At 41.5% G+C, this 20,380-nt stretch overlaps 1 protein-coding gene across 1 annotated transcript; it reads right to left on the reverse strand.

Annotated features, from left to right (window-relative positions):
* Positions 1-1,331: 1,331 nt before the first annotated feature.
* nog1 (noggin 1) lies at positions 1,332-2,595 on the reverse strand. The gene has a single exon (XM_062049440.1). The coding sequence runs from the start codon at positions 2,141-2,143 to the stop codon at positions 1,475-1,477; it is 669 nt and encodes a 222-aa protein (XP_061905424.1). The 5' UTR covers positions 2,144-2,595; the 3' UTR covers positions 1,332-1,474.
* Between the last annotated feature and the right edge of the window lie 17,785 nt (positions 2,596-20,380).

Consider the following 20,380-nt stretch of genomic DNA (forward strand, 5'->3'; position numbering starts at 1 on the left):
TACCCCATTGTGTGTATATATATTATACACATGGTATATACATACACTATGGCATACACACACTATATGTGCATGGTATACGCACACCATTGTGTATACATATTATATATGCATTGTACACACAGTGTAGACATTAAATATAAATTGTATATACATACTATATGCATATATGCATGTACAGTATGTACACCATTGTGTGTATATATTATACATACCTGGTGTATGGTACATGGTATAGACATCATTGTGTATATATATATATATATATTATATACACATGGTATATAGTACATGGTATATACACCATTGTGTATATATATTATTTACACATGGTATATTCAACATGATGCACACATGCGTATTATATAAATATACATGGTGTATACATGATGTATATTTGCAGGGTATATACACCATTGTATATATACATATATTATATACTCATGGAATATCCATATTATATATATACATGAATATAAAAAACAGTGTACACATATACACCATGGTTTAAACTTATATACAAAATTGTGTACACACACAATATATATATGTATACATGTTATATATACATGATGCATACATATTATATGCAGGGTATATACACCATTGTGGATTCATATTATATATACATTGTATATACACACTGGAGACATAAATGGTATACATGCATATATGCATGGTATATACACCATTGTGAATATATTATACACACATGGAATATGGTACACGGCATATACATCATTGTGTATATATTATATACATGATATATACACCATTATGTATATATATGATGCACACACACAAATATACATGGTGTGTACATGTTATATATACATGATGTATACATATTATATGCAGGGTATATACACCATTGTGTATATATGTATATATATATATATATATTATATACTCATGGTATATACAACATGGTGTATCCATATTATATATATATATAGATACATGCATATATACAACATGGTGTACACACATTATATACACCATGGTTCATACGCATTATATATATATACACATGGTGTATACGTGTTATACTGTATATACATGATATATACATGCATGCAGGGTGTATACACAATTGTGTATATATACTCCTGGGTTAGGGATACATATATATATATATTTGCATGTACATATACAATATGGTGTATATGTACATGCAAATATATTAACATGGTGTACACAAATTATACACACCACAGTTTAAACTTATATACAACAGGTGGTGGCCTGCAGGAGAGACGAAGTTTGAAAAAAAGAGAAAACTTTGAAATGTCAGCTATAAGTTTGACGAAGGAAAGCCAAAGCTTTTGAAATCAAGTCAGTGTAGTTTTATTGCAAGAATATAAAGAATAAATAGCAAAATGTCCTTAATTTACAGGGCAGGAGACGTCACAACTTGTTGTACATTCATAGTCCACTAAATAAAAAATAATAAACACTCGCAGCGCAATGATGATTAGCCCGCGCACGCGCATTTGCAGTCCGTGATGACGGGGTAATGCACCGGGATCCACGCGCACTTGAGCCCCGCCTTCCTTTGCAAGCACCTCCACCTGAGCAGGCCCAGGTGCGTGGAGGCGGCGGGCTTGCACACCATGCCCTCCGGCACCGAGCAGGAGCGCTTGCTGAGGCAGCCGCCGACGCGCACGAAGCGCGGCCAGAAGCGGTGTCCCAGGTCGGTCCAGGTGTGCAGCACCGGGCAGAAGGTGTAGGACCACAGCCACTGCTGCAGGCGCCGCTTCACTTTCTTACTGGCTTTGTGCTTCTTGCCCAGCTGCGCGTCAAAGTCCAGAGCCCGGATCTCCTTGGGCAGAACCCCGCCCAGCTTCTGCAGATCCGCGTCCTCCAGCTCGTCGTTCCCGGGGAATTGGTCGTCGCCGGGCGGCGAGACGGACAAAAAGCGGCCGTCAAAGTCTCCCAGGAGGCTCCTGAGCTCGGTCTCGTTAAGGTCCCGCTCCCTGGGGTCCAGCACGGGGTCCGGGTCCTCCTTTAAGTCCACCAGCGGCATGCTGTCACTGGGGATGGGTCGGAGGAGGTAGTAGTGCTGGCAGCCGCCCCGGTCCAGCAGCAGGCCCAGGTACAGAACCAGCACGCACACGGCCGCGGAGTGCGGGTTCGGGTCCATTGGCGCGATTACGCGTCAGAGTGTCGCGCACGGCGGGCAGCGGGCATGCGGACGTCGCTGCGGGTTCTGGTTCCGGTGCACGTCATGATGCTCGTGCGTGGCCTCCACGGGGACGACGCGGCTGCGTTATATGGAGGCCGGCGTGCGTGATGTCACGGCGTGCGTGCGTGCGCGCTTGCGCCGTCAATGCGCGCTTGTTGTCTGCGGGAGGACATCCCCACCGGGGCGGGGCGTGGGGAGACGCCCCCCTGTTGCTTTTCCAGACTTCCTAAATCAGCCTCCGTGCAGCTGGAATGGCTGCACACGACTAGGGCTGGTCAGGCATGTTAAGACGTCCGATAAATCCTTCTGGAGCGTCTCGTCGTGGCGCCGAGGCGCTCCACGACCTGCAGCTCCACGCTGTTTACTTCGCTGACCAGCTGCTCGACCTGCAGCACGCCGCCCGAAAGAAGATTTGATTTGGGCCTGCAGCTGCTTCCAATAAAGACAGGGCTGGGCGATACGGCTGAAAAGTGTATCACGATATCGGACATCGACTTTAAGCATCCCACAAGGATACAGAGTCAAAAAGTACAGGTGTTCAAAGTGTGGCCTGGGGGGCCATGTGTGGCTTGCAGCTCTTAATCTATCGACACATTGTACAAATAAATCCACACAAAAAAAATACATATTTGAATGTATAATTACAACTTGATAACATCAATTTCATGCAAAAATATGTTGATCTTCAATATTTGAAACCCTTTTCAATAAAGCAGTGTTTTTTAAAATGACATAGATATAGTTTTTTTTTAAATAGTGGTATGGAAATGCTGGTATCATGACAACTAGAGATACATGCTTTAAAATGTAATATCGGAAATGATCGGTATCGGTTTCAAAAAGTAAAATGTATGACTTTTTAAAACGCCGCTGTGTACACGGACGTAGGGAGAAACACAGAGCGCCAATAAACCTTAAAGCCGGGGTGTCCAAAGTGCGACCATTTGCGGCCCGCCACACAAACTGGAAATGCTATTGCAAAAATAAACAAAGAACATTCAAAAAAGTGGAATGAGGTGAAATCTAACGAGAAAAAGTGGACACAAAGCTGCCATGCAGGCTGTTTTAGTTTATTTTGTCTTTCTTTTTCTCTTTTTTTTGCCATTGCTCAAAAAAAAAAAATAATGACAAAAAAATCCATGTTATATTGAATTATTTTCAAGGCTCCAGTTACTTGAAAATATTTCACTTTAAAATGTCTTATGCGGTAAATATTGCATATATTGTGTAGATGCCATATAAAAACATCAACGTTTTATTTGACAAAAGAGCATAAAACAAACAAAATAATAGTTCAAACGTAAAATCGACAGATATATCTGAAGTTGATCTCGTAACTTAAGTGTTGAAAGTAAAAGAAAAACCTAATAAAAATGTATCACTTTATGAGTGGGGCACCTTTTGGAACCCAAATATATTTAGTGGTATTGCATTTCTCTTTTCACTGTGATTACTCAAAAATATAAAAGAATTAAAATCAATGGTGTCCTGCATTATTGATCCTTTAGGGATCTAATTACTAAATACCGCATGTTTCAGTTTTACTATAAAAAACTTAAGTTATTTTTGACAGAAAAGCCATAAAACATTTTCTTTTTATTACTTTATATGAACTTGAAGTTGATATGGGACGGCGTGGCGAAGTTGGCTGTGCCAGCAATCGGAGGGTTGCTGGTTACTGGGGTTCAATTCCCACCTTCTACCTTCCTAGTCACGTCCGTTGTGTCCTTGGGCAAGACACTTCACCCTTTGCCTCTGATGGCTGCTGGTTAGCGCCTTGCATGGCAGCTCCCGCCATCAGTGTGTGAATGTGTGTGTGAATGGGTAAATGTGGAAATACTGTCAAAGCGCTTTGAGTACCTTGAAGGTAGAAGAGCGCTATACAAGTACAACCCATTTATCATTTATCATTTATATAAAGATTAACTGTAAGCGTTAAATAAAAAATAACAATTAGACTTATTTTTAACATTTTAATGACTGAGACCCTTTATGGTCCCCGGGACCCCTAAAGGTAAAATAAATAAAAAATCCATATATTTTGTTATGTTTTGAAAATGAAAAATATCAAAATGGCCCCCACATGCTTTAATTTTTCCATGTGCGGCCCTCAGTGGAAAAAGTTTGGACACCCCTGCCTTAAAGGCACTGCATTTGCGTGCCGGCCCAGTCACATAATATCTACGGCCTTTCACACACACAAGTGAATGCAACGCATACTTGATCAACAGCCATACAGGTCACACTGAGGGTAGCCGTGTAAACAACTTTAACACTGTTACAAATATGCGCCACACTGTGAACCCACACCAAACAAGAAAGACATCCGCACCGTAACACAACATAAACACAACATAAAAAATACCCAGAATCCTTTGCAGCACTAACTCTTCCGGGACGCTAAAATATACACCCCCGCTACCACCTAGCCCCCCCACCTCAACCCCGCCCACCACAACCTCCTCATGCTCTCTCAGGGAGAGCATGTCCCAAATTCCAAGCTGCTGTTTTGAGGCATGTTAAAAAAAATAATGCACTTTGTGACTTCAATAAAAAATATGTCAGTGCCATGTTGGCATTTTTTTCCATAACTTGAGTTGATTTATTTTGGAAAACCTTGTTACATTGTTTAATGCATCCAGCAGGGCATCACAACAAAATTAAGTATAATAATGTGTTAATTCCACGACTGTATATATCAGTATCGGTTGATATCGGTATCGATAATTAAGAGTTGGACAATATCGGAATATCGGATATCGTCAAAAAAGCCATTATCGGACATCTCTAGTGACAACCCTCACAAAAACAGGTAACATGTTCCAGTACTGAAAAGTTCACACAATTGTGTTGGTGTTTGACCACACCAAACAATGTTTGCTAGTTAATTCTACATTCAAGAGTCGTGTGTTTATTGAACAAAACAAAGTGACTTTTGAGGCGTTTATCGCTGCAGCTGTGAAGGCGCCATTAATGCTGAAAGGTACATACAGGTTTTGGAGCAACATTTCTTGCCATCCAAGCAACGTTACCATGGACGCTCCTGCTTATTTCAGCAAGACAATGACAAGCCACGTGTTACATCAACGTGGCTTCATAGTAAAAGAGTGCGGGTACTAGACTGGCCTGCCTGTAGTCCAGACCTGTCTCCCATTGAAAATGTGTGACGCAATATGAAGCCTAAAATACCACAACGGAGACACAAGACTGTTGAACAACTTAAGCTGTACATCAAGCACGAATGGGAAAGAATTCCACCTGAAAAGTTTCAAAAATTGGTCTCCTCAGTTCTCAAACGTTCACTGAGTTGTTAATAGGAAAGGCCAGGTAACACAGTGGTAACAATTAGGGCTGCGAATCTTTGGGTGTCCCACGATTTGATTCAATATCGATTCTTGGGGTCACGATTCGATTATAAATAGATTTTTTTTTTTTCCGATTCAACGCGATTCTCGATTCAAAAATGATATTTTTCCGATTCAAAACGATTCTCTATTCATTCAATACATAGGATTTCAGCAGGATCTACCCCAGTCTGCTGACATGCAAGCAGAGAAGTCGATTTTTGTAAAAAAGCTTTTATAATTGTATAGGACAATGTTTTATCAACTGATTGCAAAAATGTAAATTTGTTTTAACTATTAAATGAACCAAATATATGACTTATTTTATCTTTGTGCATTCGACCGTGTCCCTCGGGAAGTCCTGTGGGGAGTGCTCAGAGAGTATGGGGTATCGGACTGTCTGATTGTGGCGGTCCGCTCCCTGTATAATCAGTGTCAGAGCTTGGTCCGCATTGCCGGCAGTAAGTCGGACACGTTTCCAGTGAGGGTTGGACTCCGCCAAGGCTGCCCTTTGTCACCGATTCTGTTCATAACTTTTATGGACAGAATTTCTAGGCGCAGTCAAGGCGTTGAGGGGATCTGGTTTGGTGGCTTCAGGATTAGGTCTCTGCTTTTTGCAGATGATGTGGTCCTGATGGCTTCATCTGGCCAGGATCTTCAGCTCTCACTGGATCGGTTCGCAGCCGAGTGTGAAGCTACTGGGATGAGAATCAGCACCTCTAAGTCCGAGTCCATGGTTCTCGCCCGGAAAAGGGTGGAATGCCATCTCCGGGTTGGGGAGGAGACCCTGCCCCAAGTGGAGGAGTTCAAGTACCTAGGAGTCGTGTTCACGAGTGAGGGAAGAGTGGATCGTGAGATTGACAGGCATGTCGGTGCTGCGTCTTCAGTAATGCAGACGCTGTATCGATCCATTGTGGTGAAGAAGGAGCTGAGCCGGAAGGCAAAGCTCTCAATTTACCGGTCGATCTACGTTCCCATCCTCACTTATGGTCATGAGCTTTGGGTTATGACCGAAAGGACAAGATCACGGGTACAAGCGGCCAAAATGAGTTTCCTCCGCCAGGTGGCGGGGCTCTCCCTTAGAGATAGGGTGAGAAGCTGTGTCATCCAGGGGGAGCTCAAAGTAAAGCTGCTGCTCCTCCACATGGAGAGGAGCCAGACGAGGTGGTTCGGGCATCTGGTCAGGATGCCACCCGAACGCCTCCCTAGGGAAGTGTTTAGGGCACGTCCAACCGGTAGGAGGCCACGGGGAAGACCCAGGACACGTTGGGAAGACTATGTCTCCCGGCTGGCCTGGGAACGCCTCGGGATCCCCCGGGAAGAGCTGGACGAAGTGGCTGGGGAGAGGAAAGTCTGGGCTTCCCTACTTAAGCTGCTGCCCCTGCGACCCGACCTCGGATAAGCGGAAGAAGATGGATGGATGGATTATCTTTGTGAAAATATTGGACACAGTGTGCAAGTGTAAGCCACTGTGACACTATTGTTCTTTATTTTTTATTTTTTTATAAATGTCTAATGATAATGTCAATGAGGGATGTTTAATCACTGCTATGTTGAAATTGTTACTAATATTGATACTGTTGTTGATAATCATTTTTGTTTCACTACTTTTGGATTGCTCTGTGTCGTGTTTGTGTCTCTCAATTGCTCTGTTTATTGCAGTTCTGAGTGTTGCTGGGTCGGGTTTGGTTTTGGAATTGGATTGCATTGTTATGGTATTGCTGTGTATTGTTTTGTTGGATTGATTAATTTTAAAAAAATATGAAAAAAATAAATAAATGAAAAAATGAAAAAAATAATCGATTTTTGAAAAATGAGAATCGATACTGAATCGCACAACGTGAGAATCGCGATTTGAATTCGAATCGATTTTTTCCCACACCCCTAGTAAAAATGCCCCTGTGCCAACTTTTTTGCAATGTGTTGCTGCCATTAAATTCTAAGTTAATGATTATTTGCAAAAAAAAAAAAAAAAAGGTTTTCCAGTTCGAAAATTCATTTCTTGTCTTTGCAGTCTATTCAATTGAATATAAGTTGAAAAGGATTTGCAAATCATTGTATTCTGTTTTTATTTACGATTTACACAACGTGCCAACTTCACTGGTTTTGGGTTTTGTATTTATTTATTTAATGATTTTAATTAATAGTTACTGTTACGTTACATAATTTTGTTAAGTTACTGTGATTGATACAACTAAATAACTTGTTAATATTACTTTAGTTAATAGTTTTTGTTAATTTAGTTAATATAGTTATTGTTACTATTAAATTAGTTATTTAGTTACTTTAGTTTATTAATTAACAATCAAATTAATTCATTTAGTTATTGGTTTGTTAATTAGTTAATTTAGCCCATACTTATTTAGTTAATTTAAATTAAATAATAAATGTAGTTCATGAATTAGGTTAATTGTTATTTAGTCAATAGTTACTTTTTATTTAGTTATTTTAGTTTCTTAACCCAGGGCCCTATTTTACAGTTTGTTTAATTATGCGCTTGAAGTTACTAACGTTCCTCTGATTCGTATTCTCTCATCCTGCCTGCGTTCGGAAAAAGTGTCTACGTCGTGAATTAGGACTTTGCCATCACGCCTTTAATTGTTTTTCGAGGAAATGATGGAGCATGAAGTTTTACCAACACTTGTGAATGTCATTGAAATGCATGAAAGGTATCAGAGCTGCGAGCGGCACCTCGGGGGGGTAAAGTGCTTCCCACTGTTAAAAATGTCTGGAAGATGGGAAAATGCAAAGGGAAGTTATGACTGTTATAATTTTCCACCACAAAGGGGCAATAATGTTGTCGATATCAATGTGTAGTCATGATCAGACCCCAACCTAGAAGCCTTATATCAGTTTGGAAGGAGATCTGATCATCTAAAGTGCAGTAATGACAGTTTGATGGTGGACTGAGCAGTTTTCACAGCCAGGCTCCGTCCACTAGGAATGGATACAAATAGGTACTGACCCACCCAGCATTTCCGGGTGTTACCATGAAATAGTTTGTGGAGCCAAAATATAAATGTTGAAAGTTTTGTGGCGAGACCTCAGATGAAAGTTTGGCGCCATGCCACACCCACATCCTATGACTTAGGCACGATGCCTTCGCAATTTATCATTGTCCATCCTTACACTTAGACTTAGACAAACTTTATTGATCCACAAGGGATATTGTTCCACACAGTAGCTCAGTTACAAAGGTTGGAAAGGGTAAGGTTGGAAAGGATAATGTACACAAGGACACAAAAAGAGGGCAAAAACAAAAGGTATAATAAAGTAGACAAAAAATGTACCATAATAGAAATATAAAATATAACATATGTAATATTTACATATTATATATACAGTATCCGTCATTTTAACTGCAACCCCCCCACCCACCCACCCCACCCCTCCCTCCACACCCCTGACTGTAAATAATGTAAATAATTCAATGTGATTATCTTGTGTGATGACTGTATTATGATGATAGTATATATGATAGTATATATCTGTATCATGAATCAATTTAAGTGGACCCCGACTTAAACAAGTTGAAAAACTTATTCGGGTGTTACCATTTAGTGGTCAATTGTACGGAATATGTACTTCACTGTGCAACCTACTAATAAAAGTCTCAATCAATCAATCAATCAATGGTCGAAGTCCCCAGGAGGAGTTTGTTAAGGTATGACCTCTGATTTTGGCCTATAAATGGTCGACGGATACCAAGGTGGACGACTCCCTGTTTGTTTTAAACTATTGGTTTTTGAGACTTTTATGTGCGTTAAATTAAAAAATAAAATAAAAATAAAAGTGAATAAAAAATAAATAACAATAAAACATTTTTAAATCTGAATTTTCTCTTGGGGATTAAATAAAACATTTCTGATTCTGATTCTGTCTTGTCATGATGGACGTTTCCAGCGATTTTCGTGAAGATACGTGAATCTTGGCAGAGGCTATGTTTTTATTTTTATTTTCAAGGAGGCGCTCGGGAGTAAATTTTGAAATTTCGTGTTTGGTAGCCAAAAAGAATACACATTTTTTCCGGACTGGACACGCTTGCAAAAATGTATGAGTTTTGTGCATGTTAAGGGCAGACTCCCGAATTTCAGTGCCTCTCCCGAAAACCACAGAACACTATAGTGTTCTGTGGTTACTTTTTGGTTGGCCAACGGTTTACGTTGTATTGGGCACCCTGACGGCAAGTGGGGGAGTGTGTGTGTGTGTGTGTGTGTGTGTGTGCAAGTCGGAGCGCGACATCTCAGTTTGATATCAACGTAAAAAAATAAATAAAATCATTACACTACATCAGTGCTTCTCAGACTTTTTTCACCAAGTGCCACCTCAAAACACACTTGGCGCCATAAGTACCACCATAATGACCAGTGTTCAGAAAGTTACTTTTAAAAAGTAATTATAGCTACTCGTTAGTTTACCAAAAATGTTATTGAATTACTCACAGAATTACTCTTTAATGAATGTAATTACTCACTAGAGAATTTAATTAATATGTTACTTTTAAAAAAATACTTTAAATATCTGGCATATGCTGTTGTGTGTTTTTAAAAGGTGGAGCCTTTTGCCTGGTGACGTCAATGGGGGTTTCAACTGAGCTGTGTTTGTTAGCTTTAGCAGTTAGCATCGGCTCTGATGCCAACTCCTTTGAATATTTTCACCGGATTGTGTTTCCTCTGCTTCATAAAGAGGTTGAATGTGCTTCCACGACTGTCATATCTTCTTGTCAACAAACGGTGTATTGTTTGGATGGCAAGTTTTTCACTTCAATCAATGATTTACACATACCACAGTTTGAGTTATCACTGTGCTACATTATGTATTTTCTATTTAAAAGTCCCACATTTCAAAAAAGTAATCGTTGTATTATTGACACTCCCTTAGTACCAGGACGTTCAAACATGGCAGATATACGCGCGGTCGCCTTCCGATGTGGTCGCACTTGCAAAAAAACAATAGTAGGTTAATGGTAGGTGTGTCAAAAAATAGATTTTCGAATTAATCATGATTTTTATTTGTAATGATTCTTAATCCATCCATTCATCCATTTTCTAATGTGCTTCCCTTTCGGGGTGGCGGTGGGTGCTGGTGCCAATCCCAGCTTAACTGTTAGCATGCTAACATTAACATGCTAACTTTTTTGCTTATATTCATTTTTTTTCTCTAATTCCACAAACATACACCTTAGTCATATAACTTGGTATGTCAAACATGCTACCTGTTAGCATGCTAACATTAAAATTCTAACACTTAGCAACTGTGCTAACAGTTAGCATGTTTCACATACCAAGTTATATGGCTCCAAGGTATAGTATGGCTGCGGAAGTTAAAGAAAAAAGTGTAAAATAGCGGAAAATATTAGCATTCCATTTTTAGCTCGATCCAAAAAATTCAAAATCGATCTGAAAATAAATAAATAAATAATTTATATATATAAGTCCTTAGAACGATGGGAGAATTTGCAGAAGGCCAGATTTGACAGTGTACTCGTACATTTAAGTGTTGTTCCACATAAAGTGCGCATTTTGTATTGCAGCCTCTACAAAAGTCCCTATTTTAGTAAAAAAAAAGAAAAAAGTACACTTTCAACACAATATAAAGTGCTATACAGTACTGTATATCAAACAAACATAAATAGGTGATGGATCAACTTTCTTTTCATTAACAAGCCAAAACAACGACGACGACAAGATGAACTGCCTTGTATGCGCTGCTCTGCCGACATGCGCGCGCACACAGAAGTCCCTTTGGTGCCCTCACAAATCATCAGAAATCACAAAACTCCTCAATTTTAACAAGCATATTGCTACGATAATTAACATTTAAAAAAGTAAAAATCCACTTACATTAACACTCCTTTTTTTTCTTCTTATTTTGTCTTTCTGTTACTCAATTTGAGTAAGCAAAATGGAAAAAACTTGCCAAAAGGTGAAAAAACACAGAAAAGACACACAAAGCAGCACTGAGGAGTGACTAGTAGTTTACTGCACAGCAAGTGACAAGTGAAAAATGCTGTGCCCTGCTTTTTGCTGGCGGACGCGACACAAAACTAATGCATGAATGAAGCCTTCGTTCACAGAGACACGGTTCGCACACATATTTGGATCCATCTAAAAGTTCGTAAATTGAAAAGTTTGTAAATAGAGGGGTTTGCAAATCGAGGTTCCACTGTCCTTAGTTCTTTGGTCCAACTACCAGTGCCATTATGACACGCCATCCCTAGCATAAAGTAGCATTAAGGTTGACATAATTCATTGAATTGACCCTCAAAACATGTCAGGAGAGTTGCAATTGGACTAGCATGCATCACTGCAGCGAGCAGCGTGTTTATCAACCTAACAAGGCGGCGGCGTATTTACAGCTGGCGTGCGGCTCCAGCGGGACAATATGGCTGCCTGTTCACCCGCGCAATAAAGCGGACCACATTAAGTCCCGAGTAAACAACGCTGGCTCAGAGGCGGCCGTGGAAAGTATCACAATTTGCAAATCTGTCCAAACTGTGAGAATCATTCTTAGGGAGGGAAAAAAAATCCGTCATAATTTACTGGAAGAAGTTTCTACATCAGCCCTAAAGAATCCACTGGAGATAAATGTGTGTTTGTTTACAATGCACTAATTCACCACTCATTTCTTTTACGGCCAAATGATGCTGAAAAGTCTGGAAAATGTCACCTGGGCTTCCAAGTGAGCGACACCTATCATAAAGTGTTCTTCAATAAAGCTCTTTTGTCCGTCATCCTGCAGGTCGGATCCAACAGGCTTCACATTCAGACACGGAATTTCGCCACAGAGGGCTGCGCACTGAAAAACTAAAGCATGCAGGACCCATTTTGATACTTTTCCATTTTTAAAACCAATGCCCCATCCTTCCATTTCACAGACCATTTTACAATATATGTTGGGGTTTTTTCACCTTTAGGCCCTGGGTGTCCAAACTTTTTGACTGGGGGGCCGAAAGCCGACTGCATGCAAAGTAACCGTGTGTGTGTGTTTACATATTATAATAATATAATGGATATATCATAAATAATTATTATAATTGAATATTAAGAGTATGTGAAAGTTCAACTCCTACCTTGTTTACTTCCTTGACCTCAAAGCTTTGTAATAAGAAATATCAAGCAGCTAAAAGTCAAACATGGATAAGTGTGGAGAGAGTGTTTTGCATTTTTCCCATCATGCCTTGCAATGGGTGTAATTTCGATTTTTTATAAGATCCACAAAGTTAAGTGAGCATGTTGTGTTATATGTTGACTTTTTGTACTGGCTGAATTTATTTTTCTTAATGCATCATGACTAGGAAAGGTTGTTTGGATTGCGTCATATAAGTGAATGCTGTGCTCAAGAACTCAAAAAAGCACACATTGATAACATACTGCAACTTGTCAGACCCCCTCGGTAATAAAATATTATATTAAAACACCCCACATGCCAGGTTGCTTATTGATTTTGTACTCGTCTCTCGGGCCATGGTTTGGACACCCCTACTTTAGGGCCTCCCTTAAGATTTGTCCCAGAAGGGTCTGAGTGATGAAAATTAAAAAAATAGGTCAATATCTTTTTTCTTTAACTCTTAAGTCTCGAGATCAACTTCAGATCTGTCAATTTTTTTTAATGTTTTCTTCTCTTTATGTTAAAGAAAATGGCAAAAAGACAAAATATGCAACTTTTTCCCCAACCAAAAATTTGAAAGTGGAATATTTTTAGTGATATAATTGGAGTCTTAAATAGGTCAATAATTCATGGCACCATTGATTTTGAAAGGTATGTGGGCTTGTATTAAGCCTCAGGGAGTTGAACGCCCCTGCCTTACATAGTTCCGGGTCACCCTTGGGCAAGGTGTAGCACCCGAATGCCCCCCCCCCCCATCAGGGTTACGATACCCCCCATGAACTACACTAAAGTGAAAGTGGAGGCTCCAGACGGACAAATTCGGGGCAGCAGAGGCTGACTTTCGGGACGTGGAACGTCTCTACGCTGGTGGGGAAGGAGCCTTAGCTGGTGCGAGAGGTGGAGCGCTACCGGTTGGATCTGGTGGGGCTTACCTCTACGCATAGCAAGGGCTCTGAAACCACACTCCTGGACAAGGGATGGACCTTGTTCACTTCTGGAGTTGCTCAGGGTGTGAGGGCACAGGCGGGTGTGGGGATACTCACGAGTCCCCGGCTGAGTGCCTGTACGTTGGGGTTCACCCCAGTGGACAAGAGGGTCGCCTCCCTTCGCCTTAGGGTTGGAGGGGGGAAAACTCTGACTGTTGTTTGTGCATACGCACCAAACAGGAGTTCAGAGTATTCAGCCTTCTTGGATACCTTGCATGGGGTCCTGTATGGGGCGCCGGCAGGGGATTCCATAGTCTTGCTGGGGGACTTCAACGCGCACGTGGGCAATGACAGTGATACTTGGACTGGCGTGATTGGGAGGAACGGTCTCCCTGATCTGAACCTGAGTGGTGGATTGTTATTGGACTTCTGTGCTAGTCACGGACTTGCGATAACAAACACCATGTTCAAGCATAAGGATGCTCATAGGTGTACCTGGTACCAGAGCACCCTAGGCCAAAGATCAATGATCGATTTTGTAATCGTATCAGCTGATCTGAGGCCGTATGTTTTGGACACTCGGGTGAAGAGAGGGGCTGAACTGTCAACTGATCACCATCTGGTGGTGAGTTGGGTTAGATGGCGGGGGTAACCTCTGGACAGACCTGGCAAACCCAAGCGTGTAGTGCGGGTGAACTGGGAACGTTTGGAGGAGTCCTCTGTCCGGAAGGACTTCAACTCCCACCTCCGGCGGGACTTCTCTGCCATCCCTGTGGAGGTTGGGGACATTGAACAGGAATGGGCAATGTTCAAAGCCTCTATTGCTAAAGCTGCAGCTGCGAGCTGTGGCCAGAAGGTCTTAGGTGCCTCAAGGGGCGGTAACCCTCGAACACCCTGGTGGACAGTGGTGGTCAGGGAAGCCGTCCGACTGAAGAAGGAGTCCTACCGGGGTATGTTATCCCAGGGGACTCCGGAGGCAGTTGCAAGGTACCGACGGGCCCGAAGGGCAGCGGCCGTGGCTGTGGACGAGGCTAAGCAGAGGGTGTTGGAGCAGTTCGGGGAATCCATGGAGAAGGACTATCGGGCGGCACCAAAGCTGTTCTGGAAGACCATACGGCACCTCAGGAGGGGGAAGCAGGGAACCATCCAAGCTGTGTACGGCAAGGATGGGACTTTGCTGACTTCAAGTGAGGAAGTCGTAGGGCGTTGGAAAGAGCACTTTGAGGAACTCCTGAACCCAAATACATCAGACACACCCTCCCTGATAGGAGCAGGGCCTGAGGATGATGGGGGATCGACGTCGATCTCTCTGAGTGAAGTCACTGAGGTAGTTAGACAACTCCACAGTGGCAAAGCTCCGGAAAGACGAGATCCGTCCAGAAATGCTGAAGGCTCTGGGTGTTGATGGGCTGTCTTGGTTGATACGCCTTTTCAACATTGCGTGGAAGTCTGGGACAGTGCCGAGGGAGTGGCAGACTGGGGTGGTGGTTCCCCTTTTCAAAAAGGGGGACCAGAGGGTGTGTGCTAATTACAGGGGTATCACACTACTCAGCCTCCCTGGGAAAGTTTACGCCAAGGTACTGGAAAGGAGGGTCCGGCCGATAGTCGAACCTCAGATTCAAGAGGAGCAATGTGGATTCCGTCCTGGTCGTGGAACAACTGACCAACTCTTTACGTTTGCGGGAATCCTGGAGAGGGCCTGGGAGTATGCCTATCCAGTCTACATGTGTTTTGTGGATTTGGAGAAGGCGTATGACCGCGTCCCTCGGGAGATCTTGTGGGAGGTGCTGAGGGAGTACGGAGTGAGGGGAACCCTGCTGAGGGCCATCCAATCTCTGTACAACCAAAGCGAGAGGTGTGTCCGGGTGCTTGGATGCAAGTCGGATCCGTTTCCAGTGGGGGTTGGTCTCCGCCAGGGCTGCGCTCTGTCACCTATCCTGTTTGTGATTTTCATGGACAGGATTTCTAGGCGGAGTCGTGGCCATGGCGGAGAGGGTATACGTCTCGGGGGGCTAAAGGTTGCGTCACTGCTGTTTGCAGATGATGTGGTCCTGATGGCACCTTCGGTTCGTGACCTTCAGCTCTCACTGGATCGGTTCGCAGCCGAGTGTTCAGCGACTGGAATGAGGATCAGCATCTCCAAATCTGAGGCCATGGTTCTCAGCAGGAAACCGATGGTTTGTACAGTCCGGGTAGGGGACAGGACTCTGTCCCAGGTGGAGGAGTTTAAGTATCTCGGGGTCTTGTTCACGAGTGAGGGAAAGATGGAGAAGGAAATCAGCCGGAGAATCGGAGCAGCTGGGGCAGTATTGCAGTCTCTCTGCCGCACTGTTGTGACGAAACGGGAGCTGAGCCAGAAGGCAAAGCTCTCGGTCTACCGAGCTATCTACATTCCTACTCTCACCTATGGTCATGAAGTGTGGGTAATGACCGAAAGAATAAGATTGCGGATACAAGCGGCCAAAATGAGTTTCCTCAGAAGGGTGGCTGGCATCTCCCTTAGAGATAGGGTGAGAAGTGCAGTCACCCGAGAGAGACTCGGAGTAGAGCCGCTGCTCCTTCGCTTGGAAAGGAGCCAGCTTAGGTGGTTCGGGCATCTCGTGCGGATGCCTCACGAGCGTCTCCCTAGGGAGGTCCTCGCTGCACGTCCCACTGGGAGGAGGCCCCGCGGCAGGCCAAGGACCAGATGGGGGGATTACATCTCCTCTCTGGCCTGGGAACGCTTCGGGATTCCCCAGGAGGAAGTCGCAAATGTTGCTCTGGAGAGGGAAGTCTGGGGGTCTTTGCTGGAGCTGCTGTCCCCGCGACCCGATTCCGGATAAGCGGTTGAAGGTGGATGGATGGATGGACCATTGATTTTTATTTTTTTTTATTTTTTTTTATAGCAATGACAGATAAAAAAAAAATCAACTAAAACTTTTAGTGATCAGTGATTTATTTTTATTTTTATTTTTTTTACTTTCAATGCTAAAAGGGGCTGTTTACAACTTCACAGTTACATTTTCAGGCATGTGATTTGACCACAATGAAAAAGACTGAAAACATTTCCGGGGGTCTGGGGGACGAAGGCCCCCCAGACAGCACCATTTGAAGAAAATATTTTAGTGTTTAAAGACATGAAAACATCATTAATAGAACATACATAACCCAATTATCCTAATGAATCACTGTATATGGTTCAGTCCCAACAGTATTTAGTCACTAATATTTACATCTTGTGTTCATTTCACATCCACAGGTGTCACATTGATCAGTGATATTATCTACAGTTTATTTACAGTATTACCACATTACTTCAGTTCATGTAATGTAATGTAAACATTTAATTATTTTCGCCAAAATAGGATATACATTTATGAAAATAATTAAACATGTTTAGTATTGTTTACTCATATTTGAAAATATGAAATAATAATAATGTGAGGACACTGACATATTGCATGAAACAAGTGTGAAAATATTTACCTTCAAGATTGTTACACCACTGACAATAGTTTCAACAGACTACATAAGAACTTAATATTACAAAATAGTATTATATGCAAATTTATTTCAAATAAATTGTTAACTGGAATCAATAATGCGACTCTTTGAATTTCTGTAATTTCATAATATATTTTCACGTGGCTTTTTATTTTTAGAAAAACCCATTTATATTTCGCTAAGCAATAATTGGTTAATATTTAAAACAAACATGCGTATTTCGCAAGCAAATATTTTTTAGCTTACCTCATTATTAACAACCCTGTCTGCAACTGAAGTGGGTGGATCTTTCCTCTCCATGTCTACGGCAGTTGTCGATGTAAACAAAGGATGAAGTCCGTAAGGTTTGCTCACTTTCGGTTGACATCCAAAAGTACCAGCTAGTGAAAAGTTGGTTTTCCTTGCTTCAAGTTGTTTCATATGTTTTTGGCGTTTTGCATGTACTTCCAAAGCCTTGAAACCTCGTGATCCATAGTCAATATTATCATGACACTACGTGCACAAAACCTTTCCGGGACGATCGATTTTCCGAATAAAATCACCGAACAAAGTCGTAACTTTCTTCTTCCCAACAGTATCAGTGATTTCCCTTTCCATCCAGTCCCATCGAAACTTATTTTTGACATGTTTATCAATTTCTTTTACTCGTAAAGCGTCCTTTCTCTCGAGAACCGACATTGTTTACATATGGAAAATGGCCGTAATAACCATTATGAATGATGACGTTATTAACGTCATCATTCATAACAGATGTCCTGATTGGTCACAAGGAACATATCGACCAATCAACTACGGCGTAATATAACCTACGTCTCGAATCTTGATTTAGGGTCGGAAAAAAAACGGAAAAACGGGAAATAATTTTTTTTTTTCCCCCGAGATTAAAAAAGACGGAATTCCGACTTTAGACGGAAAAATCACATGCCTGCATTTTTCAAAGCAAAAAAATATAACAAGAAAATTGTCTATATTGTTCACAATTATGAAGTTTATGAAATAAACATTTTTAACGGCCCAAATAAAATGTTTGGTGTTTACGGCGGTCACTCACATACGCGCAGGGAGTGTGTGCGCACATACAAAAACAGTCCAAGAGAAACAACGAATAATTTGCAGTCATGTTGTTATGATAGAAAATGCATTCAATGACAGCTAACGCAAGCTATCCAAATTGCTATTATTAGCTAACAACACCTCAAGCTAATGCGCATGCAAGTGTGACATACGTACCTGATTACGTCATTAAGTAGGAGAAGCCGTGAGAGGGAGGGATATACTGCAAGGTTTCCCCTCAATGTAATTAAAAGTGGGTTTTCTTACTTGAAAACAAATTAAAGTAATATAATATATTGTATCCCCCAGAAGAAATCACACTAATTCAGACGCTATTTTTAACTTTCATTACCAATCTTATGATAACAATCAACGGCAAAATTCCTAGAGGTTTTACTTCCCATGAACACACTTTCGTCTCTGTGAGTCAACAACACTTCCTCATTCTCCGCCAATCACCTTTCAGGCACGGACGGTGTGTTTGCAAACATGGGCAAATCACATTCGAACCACATGAACATAAAACAAAAACACCAGGTGGTCGTTACAGTATGAATTTATATATATAGCCTATTATTTACGCACTATTGACAAGTGATGTGTGAAAACTTGACCACCGAAAAAAGACTTTAATCACTGAACACTGCGCTATGGAAACCGGATGTAAACAAAACACACGCCATTGTCTGGAGCATTGTCAGCATATCTGTGATGTGGACGTGATTTAATATATTGCAGATATGCCCGCGGACGGCCAACTACAAAATGTGCAAATATTGAGAGGACAGTGGCGGCTTTTAAGAATAGAAACTCGAGCAACAGCGCCAAGCAAGTGTGACGTCATGCTCGCTGCGGCTCTTTTCTTTCGTCTGGGACATCGAGGAACAGAAGTAGAGTCTCTAAACACGAGTACAGTCTACAATAACACCAGAAGAAGTCGCTGGATTTGGTGCTAGTTGTTTTTTATTTTAAAAAAGGCATTAAAAGTCTGTTAACACTTGAAAAAAAATGTACAAAAAGCAGCAACAATTGAAAATATGGGTAAACAATAATGTTAATACTAGTTAATAACAGATTTGTTTTAAATGTATACATTTTTTTAGCCTTTTTACAGAAAATCATATCGTAGCAAATTATGCAAATTGCTCGACGACGTCATGGTGACCACGCCTATAACCACGCCCCCACTGCCACAGGTATCTTGGCAGTTTAGGGCAAACCCTGCACTGTGTGAAACACATTGGAAAGTTAGCACCCCCTAGGCATCTGTGTAAATGTTGCAAACATCCGCTTTAAATATAGGGCTGGGCGATGTGAAAAAAATGAATAAATAAAAGATCTCGATTCATCTCACAATTTTTAAATTTTTCATTAAAGTCGGATTGTCCCGTGCAGGATTAAACAGAGTGCCGTTGAACTCCTACTGTTTAGTACTGCGGTATCTTCTAACAGACATTTCAGCCATGTTTGAACGAGGAAGTATGCCAACAGCTGATCACCGTGAACAAACTGAAATTAATTGCGATCATTGATCTCGATCATTTCATCGCTCAGCACTAGAGCAGTGATGCTCAAACTGCGGTACGCGGGCTCTATCTAGTGGTACGCCAAAGAATCCAACCCTCCATCCAGGGGATCGATCTCAGGACCTTCTTATTGTGAGGCACACGCACTAACCCAGTGGTTCTCAAACTTGTTTCAGGAAAATTAGAGGACTCTGAATGCGTAGGTGTCCAAAGTGTGACACGGGGGCTGTTTGCGGCCCGCCGTAAAAATTTTTTAGCTAAAATTACTATTAAATAAAAATATAAAAAGTGGAATAAACGAGCATACAGGTCAAATGTTACGAGATAGTGTTAATATTGACTGTATTAACACAAAGCTGCCATGCAGACTGTTCGTTTTTCTTTAAAACTGTCAATGTTTTAAAACAATTATTAAAAATAAATGAATTGTCAACCTATTTTAGGCTCAAATGATTTCAAATCAAATATTCCACTTTGAAATATTTTTTGAGGAAAATATTGCATTTTTTGTGTTTGACATGAAAAACGTTGTTTTATGCCTTTTTTGTCATAAAAGACAAACCAAAAAAAACATTAAACTATGAAAACTTCTAATAATTGACAGATAGATGTAAAATTGATCTAGAACAGTGGTTCTCAAACTTTTTTCAGGAAAATTAGAAGACTCCGAATGCGGAGGTGTCCAAAGTGCGACACGGGCCCGCCATAAATTTTAAAAAGTGGAATAAACGAGCATACAGGTCAAATGTTACG

This window comes from Entelurus aequoreus, linkage group LG06 (genome assembly GCF_033978785.1).
Source record: "Entelurus aequoreus isolate RoL-2023_Sb linkage group LG06, RoL_Eaeq_v1.1, whole genome shotgun sequence".
NCBI lineage: Eukaryota > Metazoa > Chordata > Actinopteri > Syngnathiformes > Syngnathidae > Entelurus > Entelurus aequoreus.

Coding starts and splice junctions, on each gene's coding strand:
- nog1 (XM_062049440.1), bottom strand. CDS start 2,143: ATGGACCCGAACCCGCACTCCGCGGCCGTGTGCGTGCTGGTTCTGTAC.